The following is a 26851-nucleotide window of genomic DNA, read 5'->3' as shown; positions in this document are numbered from 1 at the left end:
GGCAGGATACCCACTTTGCTGGCATAAAGTGCCAAATTAAATTCCTGTTATCCCTGGATAAAAGATTCTGAGATAGCAAGTTATGGGAAAGTTCCCTTGCTTCAAACACTGGGAAATGGAAGCTGATATCAAAGAGATAATATCTTTAAGCCTAAAGGAAAGCAAGGTAAAAATTATATGAAGCAGCCTTATCATTAGTCAGATTATAGTCCATCTCATCCAGTCAAGAATACTTGAAACTGCTCAGTAGCAGTTTCTTCAAAATACCCTCTCTAGGCTTTCTAGTTGTTAAATTTTTGAAATTTGTGCCAAACCATTTAGAGGGGGGGGAAAAGAGACCTTTTTTTAAAATTTGCATTTATATCCCGCCCTTCTCCCAAGACTCAGGGTGGCTTACACTATGTTAGCAATAGTCTTCATCCTATTTGCAAGAATTGAGAAACACAGTTGTCAAAATGACAATGTAGAGTGATTTTGTGAATTCTTTGACCCACCCACTTAAGAATTCAAGCTATTTTATTTAAAAAGCACCTGTCTTTCAGTTGCAAATTTTAATTTTTATGACATGATTCCTGGATACCATTAAAAGGAGGGAGGTATTGAGGCAACGATGATTGACAGCTCTTCAAGCTGTTCCCATGAAACTTTTTGTTCTTTTGAAGGAAAGAACTACATATCTTAAACAGGACCTAAGTCTTGTGAATTAAAGTACCTCACTGTCATCCTTCGAGGCAGACCAGACAAGAAACCAGAGTTATAAAAGCTAATACAACTTCTATTGTAATATTATAGTAATAGAATCTTACAAGACTGAATGCACCTCCCCCTCCCTTTATCTTCATGAGAACTAGACAGTTATGTATGAGATTCTTTCTCAAATTATATTGCTGCCTCAAGCTCAGGTTTTGTTTATCTGACTATTGCCTTAGTGGTGGTTCTTCCTCCTATTTCTCAAGGTTATTCCTACTACCTATTACTCATTTGACATAAAAGAGGTATGCTAGTTGATCAGCAAAATAAAATAAATATGTAAACAATCACCTGCCGATTAGTTTGGTCTTTGATATTGAATGAGGGAAGTGTGCACTCTTTTTGCAAAGCATCTTGGGATAGCTGTAGTATTACATAACTATCATACTAACTTGGTAGGATAAGTCATTGATGATGATAGTGGTATTTGGGAACAACAGATATAACAGAAACTCTGCATCCACCTATTCGCTCATGGAACTTGGACAACTCATACCCTAAATAGATTTACCTTTGTGTAAGGCAGAAAAAATAGCATTACTTGATGTATTTTAAACAGGTATTTTCTATCTTGCAGAGACATTCACAAAAAAGATTAGCATTCTTATCTTAACAGATACAATTACAAAAAGAAATGCCCAATTTGTCAGGCAGTTTCATCACTCCAATCTCAAACATGCAGGAAATTAAAACTCTTGTTCTTAATTTCCAAGGTTCGGCGAAACAGGACCATTTGAATTTGTGACATTTTATATTTCACGAAGATCCCATCATATAATAAAAGGAGTAAAAGGAAGTCAGAAGAAGAAAGGGAGCTATATACTGGCTTTAGTCATGAAGCAAATATCTTCAGTCCTGACAAATCATGGACCATTCATTAGTCAGGCATGCTTTTGTGTGTGAGCAAAATGCCTTCAGGCGTCTTCCATGTACAATTGCATGAGACCAGACTTATTTGCAGGAAATGGCTGGCAATAGATCATCCTTCCTTAAATAGGCAGTCCAAAGATATTTTCCCTCCAATGACATTTTCAGTTATGTTTTCTGTTCTTCCTGGACATTTTTCCATGCAACCAAATTCAAATGGGAGTGAATTTTTCAGTTGGTGTTTTATTTATTTTTGCTGCATCAAAAATGAGGAGGTATAAAAAACAAATCTATTTGAACTATTCACGAATCTGGCAAGGATACCGAAAATTGGCTTTTTGATTACATTTGAGTTGTTTCATAACATATTTACATATTTATATAAAAATAAAATATCTTTAGCCTTATGAAATAGGAATGAAAGCATGCAGAAAATTCTATAATCATAGAATAGAAATAGAGTTTATTTTGCTCAGATGGCAGTTTCTGTTGTGCAATTGTAAAGCTGTCATTCTCATAAAACTATTTCTTAAATTGAACATGGTTTGTACCTATCTGCTATCTAAGAGTCCACTAAACAGAGGCATATTTATAACAACACAAATATTATTTTATTTCAACGGCAACCACATTATTAGGGGTTCCACTACCTAACATGGCCAAGGAACATAGAGAAAGCAGGCATGTTCAACAATCTGTCCTGGTTTCCCTCTCCCCCCCACACACATATTTATTACCATTCCAAAACTACTTTAAATGCATCCTCCAGATTTTTACCTGTCTACTCACTTCACTATATAAACAGTTTTGTAAACAGTTCAGATTCAGCCAGGGAGTGCTCATGTACTTTGAATGCAATGCTTTTCAGCCAACATCTACCATAAAAAATGTAACAGTAGCTCCATGTGCCATCCCACCAACACTGTAGCAGAAAACTCCCCGTCATTTCTGCTGATCAAAATTATAGGCAAAGCTTTTTTTTTCATATTCTCAGGATTAATTTTGAGAGAACTAGTAAACTGATACATGAAAGATAAAACTATTACCCTCCAAAAAATCATGTTATTAATATGGACTACTCAACCACTGAGTAAAATGTGCTAGATTTAGTTCAAGTTATTAAATTGTTGGCTGATATCCAACTTTTGAGTCTAAAGCGAGGCTTTAATCTTAGTAATTTAGGGTTAACTTATACCTTAGTACCTTAATACCTTAAGATATAAATTCTAAAAGCTAGTAAGTTATGTCACTTGGAGATTTTTGTCAATGCAGTAAAAATGAATGAAAATCAAACTTAATAATTACAAAATCTGCAAAAACATAGTAAGCGATTGATACTTTACAGCCCCAAAGAATCCAAAAGTACTACAATGGTTCAAACAGTTCAAATATGTTTAATACTAGATCCATATGACAACTCAATAAGTAGTGCCATGTGTTTTCTCCAAACAAAGCTCCATTATGAGCCAGTTTGCTAATTTCTTTAGCAATCAGACTAAAACATAATTTACTCTATGGGCAGGTTATCAGGAAACTTGCAGAGTCCAATCAGCATTATTTTACACAGTTTGCATCCAACCCCTTCTCTCAACACTAAAATAGCAGAAAGAAGAGCAGAATACAGCCTACCAAACTGCCGACGCCACTTCTTGAAGCAGCCAGGGGCTCCTTGAACATCCCCCATTCACACACCTCTTCCTCACCTCTATTCTTGGCCAGCAAGCTCAGAGAAGAAGATGGAAGCAGTACCTTACAAAGCTAAACCTGCTCTCTCTCTCTCTCTCTCTCTCTCCCTCCCTCCCTCTCTTTTGCTTTCAATTTTTCTTTCAGGATTGGCTCCTTAAGTTTTTTCAAACAACTTCTCTGGTTTTGAAGCCACGCCTCAAGGAACGGAAACAACAGTCAACCATTTGGAAATGTTTCTTAGAAATGAGAAACCCGCAGAGAAGTCAGCACATCTAGCAAACTGCCAATTAACCAAGAAAGCTGCATTGCACAGAGAAATAAACTGGACGATCAGAGATAGCCGCTCCCAAAAGCAAGACAGTAATCTGAATCCACATTTGCTTCCAAGAATGTTCTATTTTTCTAGCCTGATGATTATAGCTGGTAAAACACACAACTAAAACACACCATTATAGAGCATCTACAAATATACAGAGGATAAGGATACAAAAATGCTTAAAGGAGGAGGCAAATCTTATTTTAAAAATAGTTTTATTTTATGCAAATCTCTTTTCAAACAGCTAAAAATTCTGACCCTGAGTTGATTGGCCATATATGCAGCACTGGTAATATAACATATGATTCTCTCTTTGGAAATGTTTTCTTTCATGTGACTACAACTACATTCTCTTATTGTCATAATTCTACTACAGATTCATGGTTTTACCTTTTCAGATATTTATTGTCTTTTTAACATTATCTTAGATGAATTGAAAGTCGCTAGATCTTGGATATAATAATAGTGATTAATCCGACCCTCTTATTTATCCATCCATCTCTGCAACATGCATCAGTATTATCAAAGCTCATTTTCCCCAACCTGACATCCTTTCAGATGCCTTGAGACTGGAGAATTCAGTTCCACCAGAGAAGAGGCAGAAGCTTCCAGGCAGAAGCAGCTGCCAGGATGCTGAAACTCAGAGAAAAGGGCTCCAAACATTTGGAGGACAAATCACAAGAAAGCAATGGAAAGGGGGAGGGCTCATATGTCATACCATTTATACTCTTGAAATGAGTTGGGATTAAAATTCTGAATTTCTCTGTGTTATGGATTTGTTGCTTGGAAAGTCTGGGGATAGGTAAGGAATGTACCTTTGAACATGGCAAACTTTAATACAGGTATAGTTATCACTTCAAATGTTTTTTTCTCATACATTAAACAAAAAGAGATTAATTGCTGCTGCACTTTTGGTTCACTTTTATCAGAATGTCTGTGCATTTAGTAACATTCATACAACCTCTGCTTAAATACTTGAGTTTTTCTTTCATCTCTGACCTCTTTCAGCTCAGGTAAAAAATAATGCAGAATTCTGTGACCTGGATCTGTTACAGTTAATGTGACAAATTAAGGTAAAGAGGCATAAAAATGCAATGACACTCTTTGTTTTTCAAGGAACATTGGAGACAAGATAAGTAAAGCCCCATGGCAATGTAATTATTTTAGTTAGAAAATAAATCAGTTGTGCAAGATGAGTTGCAGTTACATATTTGATCAGAATTATAAACTGCAATGAAAATGCAAGAGCAGACACTGTTGAATGTCTCTTACAGATAACCATTAGTTTAGACATTTTAAAAAGTCTTAATAAATTATTTCATGTTTTAAGCATACACCTGCCTATCCACTGGAGCCTCAGTTGCAACTATGTTTGTAGTTTTACCATATTAAATATGCAAGTTTTCATAAATATACACAATTATGGCAATTTTTCCAGCAGTTTTAATCTACTCTGTTAGCTGTGATACTGGAAGGACAGCATGATAACATTTTCACAGCCAAGAGCTTTTCATAAGCTCTTAATGATGGTTACTGGCTGTAGTTTGAAAATTCTACATGGGGGAGAATGGGGGACTAATAATCGACCTTAACTCAGAAGCTAGGAATTGTGTTATATAAATATGCTACCTATTTATGCAGTGAAATCAAATTTAGCAGATGTTTATTCAACTGATTTGATGAGTTGAATAGTTAATTAACACTGTTTATTCAAGGAAAATCAAGCTTTTTAAACAGGGATTGTGCAATTAACTAGAAAGACCAAAAACAAGTTTGCCTACATTCCAGATATATGGTTCACTGGACTGGATTGGACAGGACTGGACCTTTATTGTCACTTTAAATGTACACTAATGCATACATTAAAATGAATTTTCATTTCATTCATCTCTCAAAAGATAACCATTATGCCTATACTTATATAGACACACATATATGACACAGAGAAACATTGCAGTCTTGTTTGAATAAATAGATATATATGGAGAGAGGAAAAAAAAGAATCCTGAAAATTTAGAATACAGAAAGCATAAGGAACAAAGCTATTAGATTTAAATTAGACTCTCAAGCCTCCATTTTGCAGCCTTCAGAACTCCACTGTCATATCATTGCTGAAACTATGCCACAGTTTACAGTAAGGAATGAATATGTGCTCAAAGAAGTAAAAATAGCTGTGTACATTTATTATCATGCTGTTACAACAAGTGTGTACAAGTGTGCTGTTACACTCAAGAATGAATAGCATATAAAAGAATGTAGATGAACATAGGTGTAAATGACACTATGTAAGAAATATGGACATGCAGAAAAAATGAGTTGGGGTTGTGTCATAAAACAAATAAATGAAGAATGACTGAACTTGTTCAGAAGAAGGGAAACATGCAGAAAGCTGGAGTTGGGTAGAACTGGTGAGAACCCCAGAAAGACAAAGATGAGAGAGATATAAAAAGGCATACAGTTGTGGTGGCAGCAAGCACTGTTTGCAAAGGATTGAACGTATGTAAGGTATTGTAAATGGTGTTCAATTTAAATTAGATATAGTTTAATTTAGCTGTACTTTGTATCCCCTCATTTTATCCCTTTAAATGTATTTTGCTTATGAGTGTTTATTGTTTTCTACACTTTGGATAAAGTTGTTTACTCCTAAAAGGAATAATAAGATGGATGCATGTATGGTTCAGTTCCATATGTTCGGGACTTTAAAGTGGAGCCAGGAAAAAAGAAAAAAGTTTGATGCAAGTTGTTTAAATCTGATTTAGGGGCACATAGTGCCTATGTGGCAATTCATAGTGAATAGAAAATAAGTGATCTTATGCTTCTCCAGAACATTCAAAACACAAGACAAGATAATTGTTGGTCTATGGTCTGAATTACGGATGAATCAACAATGGGGTATTTGATCCAATTTTAATTTTTGGTTCTTGCTGCCAGACTTGCCTGCATTTTCTCCTCAAATACACCTCTGTCTGCCAGTGCTTATTTGTTCCCCAACTCAGCTTTCAAATATTCTGAGACCAAGCCAATAAAATGTAATTGTTTTTGCAGATTATGTGTTTTGAAGTTAACTCTGCAGATGCTGAAAAAAAAAGTGGAAAGGGGCTCTTTTTCCTGGGGAAGATAAAGCTTGTAGCTGCAAAATACATTTTAACGGCAATCTTAAAGGATGAATTAATACAATCAGCTGGTAAATTGGTTGTCAGCTCAAAAGACAAATGAATGCAGGATGGACAAGAAGTCCTTTTCCCAACCATAAGCAGAAATAACCCCTTTCCAAACTTTCAGGTGAGTTTTTTTTTTTTAAATAACTAGTTTCATGTGGTTCATATTTATATGTTTGAGATCATCTCATTTTCTTCTTCTTCAACAAGGTCAATGTACTAAAATTTGATTTGTGAAAAATAATCCCATGGAAAATCTCTAGCATCCATCTTTTTATATGTACCTTTATCCTACATATGCAAAATTAATAACATTTATCAGTTATTTCCTAATTGTTTAATTAACAGAAGGTACTGCAGTAAAAATATGATTTTTCTAGCATGCTGAGATATGCATAGCTGAGATTATGTCTTAAGCAAGACTTCATCTCTATGTGTGTCTTGAGAGATGAGATAAACTACATCAGATATTAATAAGATTTTTGCAAGAATAGTTCTGCCTTGGCCCACACACCTTCTCCAAAGGGGGAAGAAATATGACCCTGCTCTCAAAAGCAACTCCTCCCAAAACTGGATGACAAAACAGGGGTAGGGCTTGAATTTGAATCATTGTGAATCATCTGATTACCACAACTGAACAGCAAGCTGTTTAAACATTATTACAACAAAATTAACATTATAGTTTTAAGTTATGTTTCTTTCTGATATTTTTTCTGCTAGGCTTTTAAAAAGCCCCTTTCTTCTAATTTCAATTTTATTGTGTTCTGATCCTGACTGCTCTGTGTTATAGCTCCTTCCATTAAAGAGCCTTCCATTATATTAAAATTAACAAGATAATAAAAATGAAGTGTGTGAAGCTGAAGAAAAACAATTAAAAGAACTCAAAGCCATGTAAAGTGATGCCTGCATAGCAAACTAAGAACATTTAGCTCTTTGTACAAGATTTTGAAATTAGCAAAAGGAGAATAATTAAAGCTACAAGTTCACATATAAAAAATTCAAAATGGAGAGGGAGAGATTTGAAGTCACCTCTATTCCCTTTTGCATGGAAGAGTATCCAAAAAATAAGAGGTTCTTCCAGTGTTTATGCTCATTCCATGTACAGTAGAAAAACATATATTTCCACTGTATAGACATATAGCAAATGCACACAATCTCTGACCCATAATATGTCAGATGTAAAGGCCATAAATCATACACAGCTCAAATTGGAAGAAAATATGTCTAGAAGAAATGGTTTATGGAAAAAATACTTATCTACCACAGAGTACCAGAAGGTATAATGAATCACTCTTTAGTAATTTAATTACAGAACTCACCAGTCTGTAATAGTGACCCTTTTGAAACACAGACAAAAAGAATTGATGTTACAGCTTGAATTATTGTGATGGGCTCTGATTTAATCTGCCATGAAGATTCATTCTGGTCATAATAGCAGGCTGAGAGCACCACAGCTAATGTGAAGAGGATGCTTAATACTGCATTTTTCAAACTGAACAAAAGAGACAGAATGTGCTGTAATTTTAAGGAAAACTGAAATTGGGCGTTGGCCTTACCTGAATGCCCTTTCTCGTGAATGTGGGACCAGCAGTAAGGAATGGGTTAACTCTGACTGATATCCGATAGGACTGAGTCTGCAAATTGTTAAGCTCCTCCTCTTCCTCTTGCTTCCTAGCTTTTGGATGAGGATGATGCGGCAGACCGACGTGCTGAGCTGAAACAATAAGGTTAGTCCCCTCCCCCAAGGCCAGGACTGTGAGGTACAAGGGCAAGGTTGACTGCTGGTCCCACACTCACGAGAACGAGCATTCAGGTAAGGCCAATGCCCATTCTCCATGAAGGTAGGACCAGCAGTCAGGAATGAGACATACCAAAGTCACTGTCCTAATGTGAGGGATCCGACCGGTCCTGCGACCCTAATGCTGTATGAACCTGTGGTGCCTGCGTAGCCCACATGGCCGTGCTCCTGGTTGAGTGGGCCGTGATACACCTAGGGCCTCATAGGCCTTAGTAATAGTTGCCCGAATCCAGAGCCCCAGTGTAGAGAAGGTAACCCAGAGTTGCCGGTTAGAAAAGAGATTCTGCCTTATATGGAGAGCCCTCCGGACATCTAAGGTATGCCACGAACATTCCAGGTGGTGGATGAGGTCCGGATAGAAATTGGGCGAGACCAATTCTTGCGACTGGTGGAACGCTGTGTTAAACTTAGGGATGAAGGTAGGGTCTAAACGTAAGACGACTCTGTCAGAATGGAAGACACAAAGGTCCTTCCTGATCGAAAGGGCCGCCAAATCAGAAATCCGGTGGGCCGAGGTTATGGCCACCAGAAATGTGACCCTATATAAGAGGAACTGGAGGCTGACCTCCCTCAGGGGTTCGAAGGGGCCCCAGGTAAGGGCGGTTAACACCTTCATACAGTCCCAAGTGGGGTAATGGTGAACAGCAGGGGGTCATAGGTTAGTAGCTCCTCTGAGGATCTGTCTAATCAGAAGGCACCATAAAAGGGAACCTGTGGACCCACATGACAAGATGGAGGAAAGGGCTGCTACCTGTCTCTGAAGAGTGTTTGGCGCCAATCCTTCCTCAAGCCCATCTTGTAGGAATTCCAAGATGTATGCCGTGGAAGCCTCCGTGGGGACCAGGTTCTTCCTGGAGCACCAGCCACCGAAAGCCTGCCAGGTTGCATTGTTGATGCAGTTGGTAGAGGCCTGGCACAAGGCCTGTATGGTGTCAATGACCCTGGTGGACAGGCTGCTCCCTCTCAGCAGGCTCCGCTCAAGTGTCAGGCGGTCAGTTGGAACCACCAAGGTTCCGGGTGGACCAACACTCCCTGGCTGAGGGAAATCATGTCCTGAGGGAGTTGCCAGGGCCAAGCCGTTGAAAGGGCCACCAGGTCTGTGAACCAGGGCTGCCTGGGCCAGTGCGGAGCCAGCAGTAGAAGCTCTCCTCCAGCAGTTTCCTGATGACTTTGGAAATCAGAGGGAGGGGGAAAGGCGTAAAGCAGGCCCTGGGCCCTGGGCTGTGTAAGGTGTCCACTTCCTCTGCCCCCAGCATTGGGAATCTGGCAAAGAACCTCGGTATTTGGCAGTTATCCAGGGTGGCAAACAGGTTGGTTGTCAGGGTGCTGAAGCAGCTCTTCAGTTCCTGGAACAGGTCTGGGTGCAGGCACTACTCTGTGTGGTCGACTGATGCTCGGCTAAGCCAGTCCGCCTGCACATTTGCCATCCCGAGATGTGTGCGGCCCGTATGGACCGCAGATGCATCTCCGCCCAGAGGCCCAATTCTTTGGCTTCCTGCATGAGATGCTGAGAGTGGGTCCCTCCAAGGCGGTTGATGTGGGCCTTGGTGGCCACATTGTCTGTCAGAATCAGAATGTCTCAATCGGTGATTGTGTCCTGAATTGTCCTGAGAGCCAGGTGAATTGCCTGGAGCTTCAACCAATTGATGTTGTGGCTCAGGTCCTCCTGAGTCAACTGACCCTGGGCCATTTGTGAGGCTAGGTGAGCTTAAAGGCTGGCGTCCATTGTCAGAACGAGGTGGTGCAGTTCCCTGAACTCTCAGCCCCTGGGAACAGCATGGAAGGTCCACCACCTGAGGGAACAGAGGGCTTCCAGGGTAACCTGGATCCTGTACGAAGAAGTGCTCTGGTGCGCCTGTTGGTATGGCAGAAGAAACTACTGCAGAGCCCTGCAGTGGAGGCATGCCCAGTGCCCAATGCTGATGCAGGAAACCATCTTTCCTAGGAGCTGGGAGAGCAGAAGCAGGGAAAAAGATCTCCCTGCTCTGACCTTCTGCACCAGGTCCCTTAAGCGGGAAAGATGTTCCTGGGAAAGATACAATCTGTATCGACCGTATTGATGACCACCCCTAAATGTTGTATGTGAGTTGTAGGAATCAAATGGCTCTTGGATCTGTTGATGGAGAAGCCATGGTCTCATAAAACCTGAAGTGTGGTAGTCAGGTCCGTCCTTGGCAGACGTTCTGAACTGGACTGGATAAGGAGGTCATCCAAGTAGAACGGAATCTTTATTGGGAGTGTCCGGAGGTGGCCCACTATGGCGGCCATAAGTTTGGTAAATACTCTGGGGGCGGAAGAGAGACCAAACAGCAGGGTGCAATACTGATAATGTTGCCCCGCATGACAGAAGTGGAGGAATTTCCTGTGGGCTGGAAGGATGGGGACATGGAGGTATGCCTCCATCAGGTCTACCAAAGTGAGGAAGTCACCCTCCCTGACGCTCTCCAAGATAGTTTGGAGAGACTGCATCTTGAACTGCCGGTAAATGATGCAGCGGTTCAAAGACTTGAAATCGAGAATTGCTCTCCATCCTCCCGAGGATTTCTGGATCACGAACAGGCAGGAATAAAACCCCTGTCCATGTTGCTCCCATGGAACCAGCTGTATGGCCTGAATGTGTAGAAGATGTTTTATGGCCGATTCCATCAGGAGCTGTTTCGTCCTGTCCTTTGAAAGAGGGCAATGGACAAAGATGCTTGGAGGGGTGAAAAAGGATTCCAGGGAGAGGCCCGACCTGACTATCCCCCTGACCCAAGTGTCTGTGGTGATGATCTCTCACTGGCTGATGAAAAGCACCAGATGGCCCCCAATGGAAGGGTCAGATGTGCAGTCAGTGGGAACATTGAAAGGGATGACCCCTCCTACCTCAAAAAGGCCGTTTGGGAGGTCCCCTCTGCCCCTGGCCACTCTGTCTGTCCTGGGCCCTACCCTGTCTAGGAGGAAAGGCTCTCTGCAACCTTTGTGCCATGAACCCGCTGTCTGAACCCTGAAAGGAAGAAAAATAAGAGTGCAGCCTAGCCTCCGATCTATAAGACATGCTTAGTAGGACCTTACGTTTGTCCCTGGATTCCAGCAAAAGGGGGCTGTTTGGATGGGGATGCAGCCATTTTGAATAGGCGACAGAAGGCTGTATGCCTAGGCCTCTAAATCAGCATGTGGCAGAAGGTGGAAGCCTGCTGCAGAGCGCCAAAGGCCGGAATAGCAGGCCTGAAGGCAAATGGGCTGTTGCAATAGGGTAACTACCCCACCCAGCCCCTTGCTATGTCCCAGCTGGAGCAGGGAGATATTCCTGGCCAAAAGGCCTGTCCATATGACTGCCGGACTTGCCTGAAATGCTTGCAGCTGCTTCTATCAAGGCCAAGTCTTACTGGTTCAATTGGAAGTCCTGCGTTGCTGGATCAAGGCAAACTGCGTTGCACCTGGCTGGCTAGCACCGCGGAGACTCGTTTGTAAGTGCAGCCACTCCTCTTTCACGGTCCCTGGGGTGGAAGCTTCCAATTCCCCAGCTCCAAGGGCTCGGCAATTGGACAAAGCCCAGGAGCACTGCCCTGATGCTCTGCCAGCGGCAGAAGCTTCGCTGTGAAGCAGTCTTCAGCGGGCTCTGGCTGTAACGCTGTTCATGCTGGGAGCCGAGAAGGACTGACGAGAAGCCCTGGTGTCCTCCCTGATGCTCACACTGCCTGGGGCCTTCAGCGGGATTGGGTCAGATCGCCCTTCACATTGGCCAGGGAGAGCCTCAACCAGCAAAGCTGGGAGCTCGCCACGATGGTTCTGCTGCCTAGCAGCCTTCAACAGTTTCAGGCTGGATTGCCCTTCACACTGGGAGAAGGCAGGCTCAACCAGCAAACTGGGACCCAGCCAAGATGAAAAAGTAGACAAAATCCAGTTTTGGAAGGCAAAGCAGTCAGAATGGGACAGGTCAGAAAAACAAGTCTGTCCGAATCAGACTGTGCCTGAAAACTGGGAAGCAAGCGGAAGAGAAGGAGCTTAACAGTTTGCAGACTTAGTCCTATCGGATATCAAACAGAGTTAACCCATTCCTGACTGGTGGTCCCATCTTCATGGAGAACAGTTGGGCTTTTTTTTTCTAATCTTGGCTGTCTTTCCCTTTAGTATTGTTTTGTCACAATGTTTCCTGCTGCCAAGACACAGTCCAGTTTTAAGCAGGAGTAACTCTATCCAAACCAAAACAATTACAGAGCTCAGATGATACTTATTCCAAAAGATTAAAAAATACATGTAATGCTCTTAGGGAAACATGCTTCTCCTCTCTGTTTATTAATACTTGCTGGTCATCTATCTACCCAAACTATCTCCTAAATCAGTATTTGGTTCATGATGTCTCATCTCCCAGAGTCACCCTATTGCAGAAGTGGATAACATTTTACTTAGGAGATTTATTTACTAAATTTGTATGTTGAACCAAATACTGGGCAAGAATGCAGAGAAGGTAAGAAGCTGACAGAAAGAAAGGAAAGTTACTCTTAGGCTTTGTTGCCTACACGCCAAAAAGATGCATGTATGCAAGAAGAAGGAACACTTGAATCACTTAATTATAGAACTGTTAAAAACATGCTAAATGAATCAGTATCGCTCTGATGGTGGAGATTTTTAATTTGTCTGAGAAATAGCCATTTCCTTTCCCTACTAAATGTAGAGAAGAAAAAAAAACCCAAGGAAAGTGAAACATGTTTCTGGTATCTGACCTGTACAATCAAGTCAAGTTTTTCCCCCATTCTGCAGTTCATTCCAATACACATGTATTCCAAGATTTTTTGGTAAGAAAGCAGCATGGAGTTCATTTTGAGTGAACTTATTGCCATTATTTGTATATATTCATTTGCACTTATTGGCTGGATTCCCAGACTGAATTAAAACATGGTTACAAACTACAATGAATTGGCTTTACAGAGAACATTACGTAAAAACTAGAGACAACACATTATGACTTAGTTTGATATGTCTAACAGGTTACTGCCTAAAGTAACCTGAAGTCGTCTTATCAAGTCTATTCTTTGCCAAAAATATTCTACCTTTTCAATAACATTTTTCTTTAAAGCTAACAAATATATCAGCTAAGAGAACCATTCCTTTTAAAATAGGTTTGCAAAACTGCAACTGCCAGCCATCTCTTTTCTGGCTTTCCCAAATAGTTGTAGTTAAAAAAATTGATTATTTTGCAGCAATGTACCTATTTGCATTTAAGGAACAAAATAGGTGCTGTAAATTTCTCAGATGTTTAAGCACTCTTTTCATCCATTAAAAGGCCTGAACCTCCTTTCCAAAGTTTTTGGAATATGTCATTCACAATACCACCTAAAACCTGATTGGTTTATTACTGATGGAATGTTAAACCACTGCAATTAGCCATTCCAGGATATGATGGTATTCATATTTTGCCAGTCCATAAGATTCATGTTTGCTTCCATGCTCCAGCATTGCTCACTATATGTAGTCCTATAAATGAAAAGATAAAAGATACCTCAGCAAATACATTCTGCTGGATGTGCTTAGTCAATTCAGAATTCTACTTTCTAGCTCCATTTTCTTTCTTCAGGTGACGGTTAGTTCCTGTAACCAATATGAAAAAGAAAGCCTCAAACTAAAGCCTCAAACTAGAGTATTTAATTTCTTTTAAGCTTTTACAAGTCATCCATCATTATGTTTTTTTTCCTCCTCTGATGACTCTCAGGCTTATAGCAAGACTGGATATTGCTCAGTCTTGAAAAAAAGGAAAGCGAAAGGAGGGAAGGGAGGAATTTGGTGGTAGCATTAACATGTACAATACTATCCTAATCCTCACAATGCTAGCCTATTCTTGAAAATTAGCAGATGTTCTCTAAAAATAAAGATACTGGAGAATATATGGAGGAACCTTTTCAACTTTTTATAGAACTCTCAACTTGGCATATCAATTTATTCAGAATGAGGTATAGGAAAGAATCAGACTTCTGCTCAAACAAGATAGATAATGCTGGTTGCACAAGGGTTCACCAGTTTGAGAAAGAAAATTAAAATGAAAAACAACAATAATATCAGTTCAGTGATAATATGTGCAACTATCCTTACTGAAGAGGTAGAAGTCTTTCCAAACTGTAAAAACCACTTGGGAAGAGAAAGAAAGTCAGACCACACAAAAGAATGAGGAATTCCCTTTCCAGAAGCCTTGGTCCTCTTTCTAGAAGCCTTTTTCATGAGGCAATTCTTTTTTCTAGAACTCCTTAATCTCCTCCCATTGTGAGACCACATTCCTTCCATAGGCTAAGGACTGCAACATCGAAAAGGCAGCTTAGCAGCCCATGAAAATCAAAGCTATACAGCTAAACGTGTTTCCAGTTTCCCCATTTTCTAATTCAGGTCTCACAGCAAAAAAATTCATACGAAATGTAAGAAAATACCCCCTAGTGGAAGTATTTTAGAAATATAACCTCCTAAGTAGATAACATCTCATGTCTTTTTAAAAGAAGGAATTCTGTAGGGGAAAAGATTATTATGTTATTGTTACCATAACAATTTATTACCTAATAACTAATGTGGAAAGAGACATAAAAATGTTTCTAGCCTTTGCAGTGTTTACATGAGCTTATTAATCAGCTAGTTCCATGATGTATTTGTATTTTTAATCCATTAGTATTCAAACCCATGATTTTCCATAAATACTTCTAGCCGTACTTTTATTTCAAAACATGCATTTCAAAATGTAGGCTCAAAGTTAGTTTTTGGGTGCATCGTGGTTAAGTTTCTTGAAATAAGAATTATATTGCAAAATTCAGAGAAATGCAAAAGGTAACAGGATGCATATTCATGCCACACATTGGCAAATAAAGTTAATTTGCTTTAAAATGAAAAATGGAGAGAGATCCTTGAACACAATTACCTATAGCACAGCTTTTATCTGTGGATGATTTCAGAAAACCTCCTTATATAGGATTAAAAGCCTTTTGAAATCTGTTAGTTGGTGCACATCTTTAAACCACAACTATGGTCAACAATTTAAATTCAACCAGTTGTTCTCTCAGATACATGGCATTTGGAAAGCCTTAGTAATATTAAAAGTATCCATACCTTCTTAGTTCTGAGTCAGTGCAAGACAATGCTTCTAATACTTCATTCATGAACAAAGTTCTGCCACCAATAATTTTCTAAGGAGATCCAGTTAATCCTAGAAGAGTTGCTCTGAATAAATATGGAAATGATGAATTTAAGTTTCATGGCAAATTCTCCCAGCATATGTAGGTTGCAAATTACGTAGACTGTTATGTCAAATTTAATTCTCCTGATATGGCTTCCCTGCAATTGCTTTTCAATTTTTAAAAAAGATTAGATATGTTAATTGGAATAGAATATGTGGTATAACAAAGATAGTAATTTTTCTGCTGGCCCAGTGCCAATTCAAAACTATGAAAAGATGCTCTAATGTGCAGGATTCTAGCTAAGCTTGATCAAAAACAGTAGTGGAAAACTTACTGATCTTTTATGACTTTGAATATCCATGACCAGATGGATTACATCTAAGACTTAAAATAAATTTTGCTGATATTCTAGCAGAATTTATATCCATTATCTCCTAGAAAGTAGATAAAGGAAGAGATGAAAGAAAAAAAAAGATAAAATTGCTAATTACAACCAACCAGTAGCAAAAAAATGACTATATTTTGTCAATTATCCACAGGCCTCTTGGACACTGAAAAATGGTTAAGTACTGGATGATAAGAGGAAGTGAATATTGTGCCTCAATTCAAACTGCAAAAGAGGAACCAGGAAATTAAAGACAAATCAGTCCGACATTGCCCCTGGAAAAACACTCAAGCAGCTCCTACTATGACATGTAAGCACCTTGAAAACAATAATTCCTAGAAGTCATGATAGATTTCTCAGATGTAACTCTTCTCAATCTATTTTTTTCTTTTTTTCCTTTTTGGACAGGTAATACCTCATTAGAATGTGAGAAAAATATAGACATAATGTATACACTTTCAGCAAAGAATCATCATGAGACAGGACATTCTGACAGCAAGCTAGTTAAGTATGACATATTTATCAGGTGGTTGTACAGCTGCTTGAAAACTACCCCAAAGCGTAATTTTCACCAAACTGGAGTGAGATAAGACATAAGAACTAAGACATAAGAACTAAGATTTGATTATAGGCCTGGTTATGATCAATATTTTTATTAAATAAGATAAAGAAATCGAAAGAATACTTATCACAGCTAAAGACATGCAACTGGGTGTGATAAATATACTTTAGAACAGGGTCCCTAAACTCTTTAGTTTAGTGACCCCTTCATGAAGCTTCAAATTATTCATCAACCCACAAGACATTTATAATATAAATATTATTTAATAATTACTAATTAAATTAATAATACTATAATGTAGAATGAATTGTCCCATTGACCCTTGGGGTTGATATTGACCACTTTGTAGAACCTTACTTTAGAAGATAGAAACAACATTCAGAATCACTACAATGGATTACAGAAAGTAATACAGTAATATAAATTATACATAAATTGAAAGTTATTCAAAAGAAATGAAATACATAGTATAGTATAGAATATTTGATTTAATAATAGGAACTTGGAATTGTAATTGAACACAACCTGACTGCAAATCAACAATGTTTTACAATGTGCTAAAAAACAAATGTACATTTTTGGATGAAACAATATAATTTCCAAATTATATACGGGTAGATTTCTACTGCGTATTGTGCTGCTCAAACCCACTAGAGTTCTGGACACCACATTCTAAAAGAAATTCTAAAAAATTGAAGCCAGCTGGGTGACCTTAGGGCAGTTACTCTCCCTCTCCCTCAGCTGTAGGAAAAAGGCAATGGCAAACCACTTCTGAAACCTTGCCAAGGAAACTGCAGGGATTAGATCAGGGAGTTCCCAGGTGTCAACAATGACTAGAAAGCACAGGCACACGCACATAGAGACACAAAGTTATATAGGAAGACAGATTGCAGCCAGATAGATAGATAGATAGATAGATAGATAGATAGATAGATAGATAGATAGATAGATAGATTACTACAATGGAAATAAACTCCCATTCACTGGATGTATCAAAGCTATAGGAGCAATAATTTCTGAACTGACTTAAAACCTAATCATTTTAGTTCCTCTTCTGGTACTGCCTCAAACCAATGTCTTGAATTATATGGTGAAAATAAAAACAAATAAACCAACTTCTAGAAAGGTTCTCTTCTGTTTGGATTCACTCCTAAGAGTAGGTTAAAAACAGGCATCTTATTATTGTTTGGATTAAAAGCTGAACATCACTCTACTTCCCTTATGCAATAATCGCCTGGATTATTGCAATGCTCTCTACATGGGGCTCCCCTTGAGGGGCATCCGGAGGCTCCAGTTAGTTCAGAATGCAGCTGCGCGGGTGATAGAGGGAGCCCCTCGTGGCTCCCGTGTTACACCTATCCTGCGCAGACTGCACTGGCTACCTGTGGCCTTCCGGGTGCGCTTCAAGGTGCTGGTGACAATCTTTAAAGCGCTCCATGGCATAGGGCCGGGCTATTTACGGGACCGCCTACTGCTACCAAATACCTCTCACCGACCCGTGCGCTCTCACAGAGAGGGACTCCTCAGGGTGCCGTCAGCTAGGCAGTGCTGTCTGGCGACACCCAGGGGAAGGGCCTTCTCTGTGGGGGCTCCCACCCTCTGGAACGAACTCCCTCCAGGACTTCGCCAACTTCCGGACCTCCGAACCTTTCGTCGCGAGCTTAAAACACACTTATTTATCTGCGCGGGACTGGATTAGATTTTAAAGTTATGGGTTTTAAGGGGTTTTTATTATTTATACTATTTTAAATTTGGGGCAATAGAATAAGTTTTTAAATTGTTTTTTAATCTGTATTTATATGTATTTTAACTGCCTGTGAACCGCCCTGAGTCCTTAGGGAGATAGGGCGGTATATAAATTTGAAAAATAAATAAAATAAATAAATAAATAAATGTACACTCTACTTCCCTTAATTTAAGATTTAATTCACTTGAAGAGTTCACCTTTTTGAAAAACTGTCATTGCTCAATTTATTTACCTTGTACAGTGTGAGAGATACTTTAGTGAAGAAATTAAACAGTTGCTAAATTTAGGTGATAGCTAATAAATACTATACTACTTTCCCAATCCTTGTTATTGGTATGTAACATGCAACAGCATTTTAGTATTCAGTCAATTACACAAGCTAACTCATTTCACTACTGAAAGATGGGCGAGGAAGATGATCATCAAATGGAACAGTTCTAATGCTGCAGGCACAATGAATTTCCTAGATTGGTTCTGAGGCTATCTTAGCCCATCCTTGATACAATGGACCCTTCTGATCTTAAAGAGTGACTTTTTTTAAGACAGAGAGAGATGTTATTGAAAGAATATTTATTCCATTTCCCCATTTTAAAGGGAAAGGCTTTTTGTAGCATGAAAACAATTAGGACTATGCAATTATTTGAAATAGCATATGGAGACAACCAAAAGAAGCTTTTGAAGCAGTGCCATGAGGCTTAGCAAATGACATGATTGGATCTAACAGTTCAAAAAGAGGTGCATTGCATGGGTTTCTCTTTATTGTCAAGCACTTCTTCTTCAAAACACTCTACAAATAGGCAATTTGTGTATATCTATCTCTATCTATCTATCTATCCACACAATATATAAGTCATATATTATTATATATACATGACATGAAAGGACCGCTTGCCTGGAAATGATTGATGGGTCCGAAAGCCCTTTCTGTCAGATGGTCTGTCCTGTTGACTAGAAAATGATCTCTGGGACTGGTGGTACTCAGGTACTGGATCAGAGGCCTGAAAGGGCTGTCTCTGGAAATAGGGAGCTGGGCGATGTTTCCGCTGCCTGAAGGAGGTAAGCATGCCCTTGCCTTTGCCCTTGGTGTCAATAAGGATGGGCTCCAATGTCTCCCTGAACAACTTACTACCCATAAAGAGAGCAGTTACCAGCTTCCATTTATTTTTATTGTCGGCTTGCCAATGGCGAAGCCATAGAAAGTGATGGGTTGTCACGGTAGAAGCGATGGACCGAGATGCAAACTTTGCAGCATTCAGGGTAGCATCAGCAGAATATTCAGAGGCAGCCACCAACTTATTGATGTCCTGGTGAAACCGGACATTGTCTGGGGGCACTCTTACCTGCAGCTGACGGAGTCAGAGCGGAAGGCTCAGTTAAAAAAAGAAGCAGAGGTGGCGGCCTTTATCACCCAGGTCGCTGCTTCGTGCACCTTGCGGGGGCTCAATTCTGCCTTTCTATCTTCAGTCTTAAGGCAGTCCATGGCATCAGTGGGAAGAGGGCAGCAGAATGTAACTGTTGTGTCTGCGGGCCCCAAGCCGGGCTTCCTGGCAGAGAGTGACTCGGAGAGTCAGGGGGAAGAGCCGACAGGGCTTCCCTCTGCAGAAACTTCCTCTCTGGCTCCGCTCCAGATTCCAGAGGCAGGCCAGGTGGAGGAAGAGGAGCTAACACGGCCTCTTTCCCCTGATCCCTCCTTCCCCCTGGCAACGCCCTAAGAGCCAGCTGAGGAGGATCAATCGTGGCTAGATGCAAGGCAGCGACGCCGAGTGAAGCGTGCACAGCAAAAGAAAGGAAGGGGCCGGCCCAGGGCGTGCTGAGTTATGGAGCCACATCCCACAGGGTATAAAAGTGGGTGGAGCTGCCTTTGGGCTCCGTGACAGACAAAAACTGACTTTTGGAAACTTCGGCTGCTTTATTGCGAGACTCAGGAATTGGCTTTTCGGACTTCTGTTCACTTCTGAACTCTGGGTTGCTCCAGCAAAAGACCGCAGTAGCATTGCAGAGATAAGGAGGACTTGGCAGGCAATCGCAGGTTCGTTGCCAGAGCTGATATCTGTAGGAAGAATAAATTGCTGGCAAATACAGTCAGCTCGTGTGTCTTCTGGGGGGTGGTTGAGGGGGGCAGAACAGTAACACTGCCACCGGGCCATCTACCTCTGGTATTTTCAGAACCTGTGACAGGTCTGTAGCCACATTATGCAGCTTTCTCTCCATCCCAGTTGGAGGAGGCCCTGACCCGGGCTGGGCCCACTGTCTTTGGACAACATCCAAGAAGAGCTTGGGTGATGTAATTACTTCCTGCTCCGCGGTTGGCTCCAAAAAGAGCATACAACTGGAGTCCCTTGTACTGGGAGCTGGCTCAGGCAATGGGTCAGGTCCTATGTTGGTGATGGCCTTGGCCTTGTGAAGCAAGGAGTGAAACAAGTCAAGCTGAGTCCCCTCCGTGATCTGCGGGCAGCACCAAGGGTCTGACAAAGCAAGACCCACCTCCAGGAGGCTGGCAGGGACCTTGGCTGAGCCAGCTGGATAGACGGCGGAGCAGCAGACCACTCAGCTGCCGGACTCGCAATCCACAACTGTCAAAGATCTTTAAGGCTGGTAGTGAAAGGAAATCCAGGAGCTAAGTTGCAATGGAGAATTAAGAAAAGCAGTCTTGTTTGGCTGAAGACTGAGCTGAACTGGGGACTAGCCAGGCAAGAAGGCGTTGCCAAAAATGATGACATGCTCAGTCTCCAGGCAAAAGAGAGAGAGCAACACCTATTCCTGCATTCCCTCCACCCAGCACCATGGATAAACTGTTTGGACAAGCCTTGCTGACTGTGAATGAAAGTAATTCACAGTTGTGTAAATAAAAGAGGTTTTGCCGGGACCAAGACTCTGCTTCCTGCTTTTTAAGGGAGCCTAAAGATCAGAACAATTGCAGCTTTAGCCATGTATAGGAAATCTTTGCTGGAGAAGTTGGGTTGAAAAGGAGACCACCAAGGCAGTGAGGTACTGGCTCAAAAGAAAAAAAGTTGGTGCAGGGAACCAGCGAAGGTAAGTGGGTAAATGAATGCTTGCTGCTGCTTGCTGAGGCTTCTCAAGACATAGCAAGCAGCTGCAGAACTGTACGGTTCTGAGGCTGTTTGCTTCCCTTGCAAGGCCAAATATAGGGAAGTCAAAAGGACAGAGATGGCGGCATGGTAATAGTAAGGAGTGAGAAACTCAAGTGCCCCTAAGGTCTTACGAGTGGACATGCTGCCAAGTGTCTGAATTTGAATCACAGGATTGTGGAGGTGCTACAAAGACCATAATTTTGGACACACATTGTAAGTCTGTTCTTGAATGGTTGCTGAATGAATGGTCATAAGTTGAGGATCATGAAACAAAGACTACCTATTTATACCATAACTGAGGTATCAGAAACATATTATTTTTGAGATGAGAATGAAACATCAAATATTGTTCTAGGATTCACTATTAGTTGCTAAAGGGCTTCCCCTTCTAATTCATGAAGGGGAAAAAGCTCCAGGAGTTCAATGGTGATGGATAAGATATTTCATGTGATGAAAGCACTTTCTGTCAATTTTCACGCAGAGCAGAATGTGTACAGATTTTGCCTTAAATTCTTCATTATACAGAGATGAGCTCTGAGCCCAACACTTCAAAGCAACTAGAAAAAGGTTTATAAAAGTTATAAAGGAGCAATATAGTTTGATTATACCTTAATATAGCAGGAATGATAGAATTATAAATATAAATCTATGGAATGATTGGAATAAGAACCAAATTGTTATTCCAGTTCTGAGGCTGTGAATATTGCTTTCCCTCCTTACTAATCCCCGTAAAGCTGAAAAACTTTTCTGACTTATAATTTGCATCTTCCCAAAGCAAAGGCAAACTTGGCTTTCTGTTGGAAAAGAGATGATGGTTCATTGAATAATCTGACATGTATTTGTGCTTTCTTAAAGATTAGTTTGATATTTAAAAATAATCCAAAGTCCTAGCCACTTTGAACATATTTATACAGCATTAAACCACTCACCTATTCAAAGTCCTGTATTGAACAGGATAAATTCTACCCCAAAAGAGCAAAAGAAAACATAAACTTGACCTGTTAATTTAAATGGGCAGGCATATCATAGTACACAAAGATCAAACTTTGAGACCACACACACACAAACACATTCCTTCAGAAGGTAAAAAGGTTTAGAAGTCTGTGTTTGCAGACTTGGCTAAAACAAGAGAAGGAAACATTGGGATGCTGAAGCTGCTGTCCTGTTAATTATACAGAGTTTTCTATCACTTCCTACATCTACCCCATTTGTGAAATGCATGACTTGAAGATATATCCGAAACATACATAGCAAATCTTTTCCTGTTCTGTTTGTCATATATCCTATGTCCCAGTTTTAGTTTTGGAAAACTACTTCCTCCATTGTGTTTCCACTGTAAATTCAGCCCAAGGAAATGGAACAAGGGAGAGGAGAGAGAAAAACAGAAAGAATAATTCTGGTTGCAATCATAACCACTCTTAAAATGATTGCAACTTCTATGCATATCAAAGCTTTACTGAAACTGCTTATTTGCTGTGCAACTCAGGGGAAACTAAAATCAACTTTCCATGCTTTATTATTCTTGCCCTCATCTGATATAAAAATAATCAGTTTTTTGTTTGATATTTTCAGAGCAATTTGTCTAGAAGAAATTATACAGAAAAGTTGTTAATCATTTCCTGTGATTAAACAGACGGATTGAAAACGAATTGATATATGTTTAACCCACACTGAAAACGTTTAGAGATTTTTAAAAATGTTCTTTGAAAAAAAAAAACCACATGCATGCACACAGTTTTATGATGTAACAAGAGCTTGTTGAAACAATAGCTTTTTTTTGTAGCCGTATACCCTAGAAATCGAAACCATAAGGTAATTACCAAAGGGAATGGGAATCCTTTGTAATATCCCTCAGATCTTTCCGGTTATTGCTCTCTCAACAAGACTGCTGAGCTAGTGACCTATTTGGCGGATATAGAAACCCAAGCATTATAACGTTGGAGTGCTCTAATATAGAAAGCAGATTTTTCCTGGGGAGGCTTCAAGGTCCCTAAACTGGCAATAGCTCCATAAACAGAGGGGGAAATGTGTAAAGGGGCCTGATGGAGAGGAGGGGAAAAGGTCCAACATATAATTTTTTCCCTTTTGAGCTGCCAACCTGAGCAGTTAGGGAGTTTTACTTCTCCGTGGGAAGTAGAAAGAATGAGCCAAAAAGCTTGACAATTGGAAAGGGCCAGGAATGAAAACGAAGGGAGAAATTAAAACCAAGTAATGAAGTTTCCAGTTAGCCCTTTCCAACCCAAATCTGGAAAGCAAAGAGGAAAAATGATAATGGGCTGCCACTTTATATAGAAAAGGTTTCAAGTTCTACACAAAACTGATCTTGAGTTGCATCTGTCTTTCTTTAAATGAGAGTCAAACCTTTGTTTGTTTTGGAGATAGACTAATTTTCTGTTTATGGAAATGAATTTCAGAAGATGTGAATCATTGTTATGTAGAATTGATCAGGAATCTTTCTTAGCCCTACCTAGAAACGCCAGAATTGAATAGAAATTTTTGCATGCAAAGCATATGCCAATACTTTTTGTTAGATTGGAGCCAATTCAAAAAATCGATTATATTTTGCTTTCAGGGTTGCACACACTGCTACTTTGCCAACCCTAATAATGACTGTATGGACAAAGTGCTGCTCCCAGCTCTCAATTTCATAATAGCTTACTATGTTTTATTTTAATTCATTCTAATTCATTCTCAATGCTACATGAAGAGGCTGGGTTAATACTCCAGTATTTAAATCTGAGAATTTTTAATGAATATATTGTATATTGCTTATATGTATATAATATCTTGTATTTTTTTCCAGGAAGGAATCTTACAAATTTTCGTAACTAGAAATTCATATGGAGACAAGGACTAATGTGTCCTGTTTATCATACTAAACTGTAGGTAAGGCCAGGTAGTCCTTGACTTAAAAGAGTTCATTTAGTGACCATTTGAAGTTACAGCAGCATTGAAAAAAATGACTTATGATAATTTTTCATACTTATGACCATTGCATCATTCTGATGGTCACATGAACAAAATTTGGACACTTGGCAACTGACTGATATTTATGATGGTTGCAGTATCCCAGGGTGATGTGATTTGCAACCTTCCAACAAGCAAAGTCAATGGGGAAGCCAGATTCATTTAACAACCGTGTTACTAGCTTATCAACAGCAGTGATTTTAACAACTGTGGCAAGAAAGGTCGTAAAATGGGGCAAAGCTTAATAACTGTCTCACTTAGCAACAGAAACGTTGGGCTCTGTTGTGGTCCTAAGTCGAGGACTACTTGTAATTGGCTCAGCTTATAGCTTTATCCATTATTTATCCATTCAATAAAACTGTTAAAACAATATGGCTCTTCACCGAACACCTTAGTCTCCATGGGACTATAGTATGTGGTAAAAGCACTGTGGTTTATAAAGACAACTTGCTTGTAAATATTTCAGAAACGTTACCTTTGTGCCATTGGTACTTTGGGCAGGTTTCATCCCACAAGTGATACCAGAAGTTGAATTTTAGGACCAAACTTTGGGCAAATCAACTTGTAAAAGAAATCCACATAATGTCAGTTCGTAAGAAGTTAACGTACATAACACCAGATCACTTTTATTAAAAATATATGTTCATGCTCAGTAGTAGAGGTATAATTCTAACATATACCCATAAACTATGTGGGAATTTTTTCTTCAGTGTTATTTATATTTGTTCCCTTTCCACATTTTATATTAATATCGTGTGTTTTCCCGAAAATAAGACCCTGTCTTATATTTTTTTGAACCCTGAAATAAGCGCTTGGTCTTATTGCCATGCACTCAAAAGCCTGATTAGGCTTATTATCAGGGGGTGTCTTATTTTGGGAAAAACAGGGTAGAAGGGCCATATGAAGCACTAAAAAAGGTTAAATGGTGAGAACATTTCATCTTGTGCAAAAACAGAGAAAACAAAGAAACAAAGATTCCTAAAGCAGCTTTTCTTTGATAAGAGTAACTGCTATAAATAGCAGCAAGCTACATCTCATTTACTTTGCAGTCATGACTACAGTGGTAGAAAGCAGGAGATATAACATGCTATTTGCAAAAAGTACAACTTCAAATACCTAAGCTGATATATATTAATTTTATGAGACATTGTTAGTCATAGTCTAAAGCAATTATCCAAAAGCATCAGTATAAAAAGCATTAAACACAATCCCAGTGTATCTTTTCATGACTATGCTTAAAGAGACAAAATCACCAATTGTGCTGAACTGATACAAACAAAAATCAAGAGAGCAGAATAAATATCTGGCACTGCAAAACAGACACATTATTAGCAATTGGGCAGGCCAAAATACCTGCCTATTTATGTTCAGAAAGGTTGATCAAATGCAGTCTGTCCATATTTGAAATAAGATTTTCTCTTGAACCAGTTTTAAATAAAAAGCATTGATGAAATATAGTGTCATGTTAATTGCAACTACCGTATATACTCGAATATAAGCCGATCCGAGTATAAGCCGAGGTCCCCAATTTTACCCCAAAAAACTGGGGTAAACTGGGGACTCGAGTATAAGCCGAGGGTGGGAAATGAGGCAGCTACCGGTCGGGGAAACCCTCCCTCCCTCAGCCGAGAAGGCTGGCGGCTCCCCCGCCCCGCCCTCTCACTGCACCGGCAGGGCTTCCCCGCGCTAATGCAAAAGCCCGCCAAGTTTGCACCATCCGGTATAATGTGAAAAAAAGAAGAAAAAAAAAAACTCGAGTATAAGCCGTATATACTCGAGTATAAGCCGAGGGGACGTTTTTCAGCACAAAAAACGTTCTGAAAAACTCGGCTTATACTCGAGTATATACGGTATATCTAATATAACATTTCTCTGTAAAAAAGGATTTAACCCCTTTGCACTTAAAAAAAAACCATTTTTGACATAGGAATTCTGTTCCTGCTGACAGTTCTATAATGTTTTTTAAGTACTGTATTGTTTGTAGTACTGGTAAGTTAAATACCAATAAAAATAAATTCCCTATTTAGCTGACATTGAGATAAGGAGGGATTCTGGTATAAAGCCAGGGGCCTCAAAGACTTGTTTGTTTTCATCTTATTGAACCTCTGTCATGTGCATTATTTCAACATCCATGTTCCATGTTCTTCTGAATTCCACTAAATATCAGAAACATCACAAGATTGCAGCATGACACATTTAAATATGAACAACTATCTTGCTTAAATTTTGTATCCAGGTAGGGTACACAGAGTAGAATTCCAAGATTCTGAGATTTATCTTTGCCTAGAGGGGGATAGCAACATCAGAAGTGCCACAGTACAGAGAGAAATAAAGCATGAACATCAGGGGTGAAATCTTAAAATTTTCCCTACCGGTTCTGTGGGCGTGGG

At 39.8% G+C, this 26851-nt stretch overlaps 1 protein-coding gene and 1 long non-coding RNA gene across 10 annotated transcripts in view; one reads left to right on the top strand and one right to left on the bottom strand.

The window, feature by feature from the left end:
* Window positions 1-26851, bottom strand: part of SH3PXD2A (SH3 and PX domains 2A) — a 285932-nt gene that overhangs the window by 50163 nt on the left and 208918 nt on the right. The window contains exon 1 of one of the 8 annotated variants that reach the window (XM_058187648.1): window positions 3247-3465. The exons of the other annotated variants lie outside the window; for them this stretch is intronic. Within the exon in view, the coding sequence (XP_058043631.1) occupies window positions 3247-3301 (55 nt within the window). The 5' untranslated portion in view covers window positions 3302-3465. Of the gene's footprint in view, window positions 1-3246; window positions 3466-26851 lie in introns of those variants that run through there. 8 annotated transcript variants of the gene reach the window in all.
* On the top strand, window positions 3667-26257 carry LOC131200621 (uncharacterized). Of its 2 annotated transcripts, none has more exons than XR_009155669.1 (3): window positions 3667-6901; window positions 16248-16403; window positions 16502-26257. It is a non-coding gene; the product is annotated as an uncharacterized LOC131200621 (long non-coding RNA). The 2 variants fall into 2 exon arrangements; XR_009155670.1 differs by adding an exon at window positions 8453-8504 and having other exon boundaries at window positions 4376-6901; window positions 16248-26257.

This window comes from Ahaetulla prasina, chromosome 6 (assembly GCF_028640845.1).
Source record: "Ahaetulla prasina isolate Xishuangbanna chromosome 6, ASM2864084v1, whole genome shotgun sequence".
Classification (NCBI taxonomy): Eukaryota; Metazoa; Chordata; class Lepidosauria; order Squamata; family Colubridae; genus Ahaetulla; species Ahaetulla prasina.
This window is presented reverse-complemented; position numbering and strand designations above follow the sequence as displayed.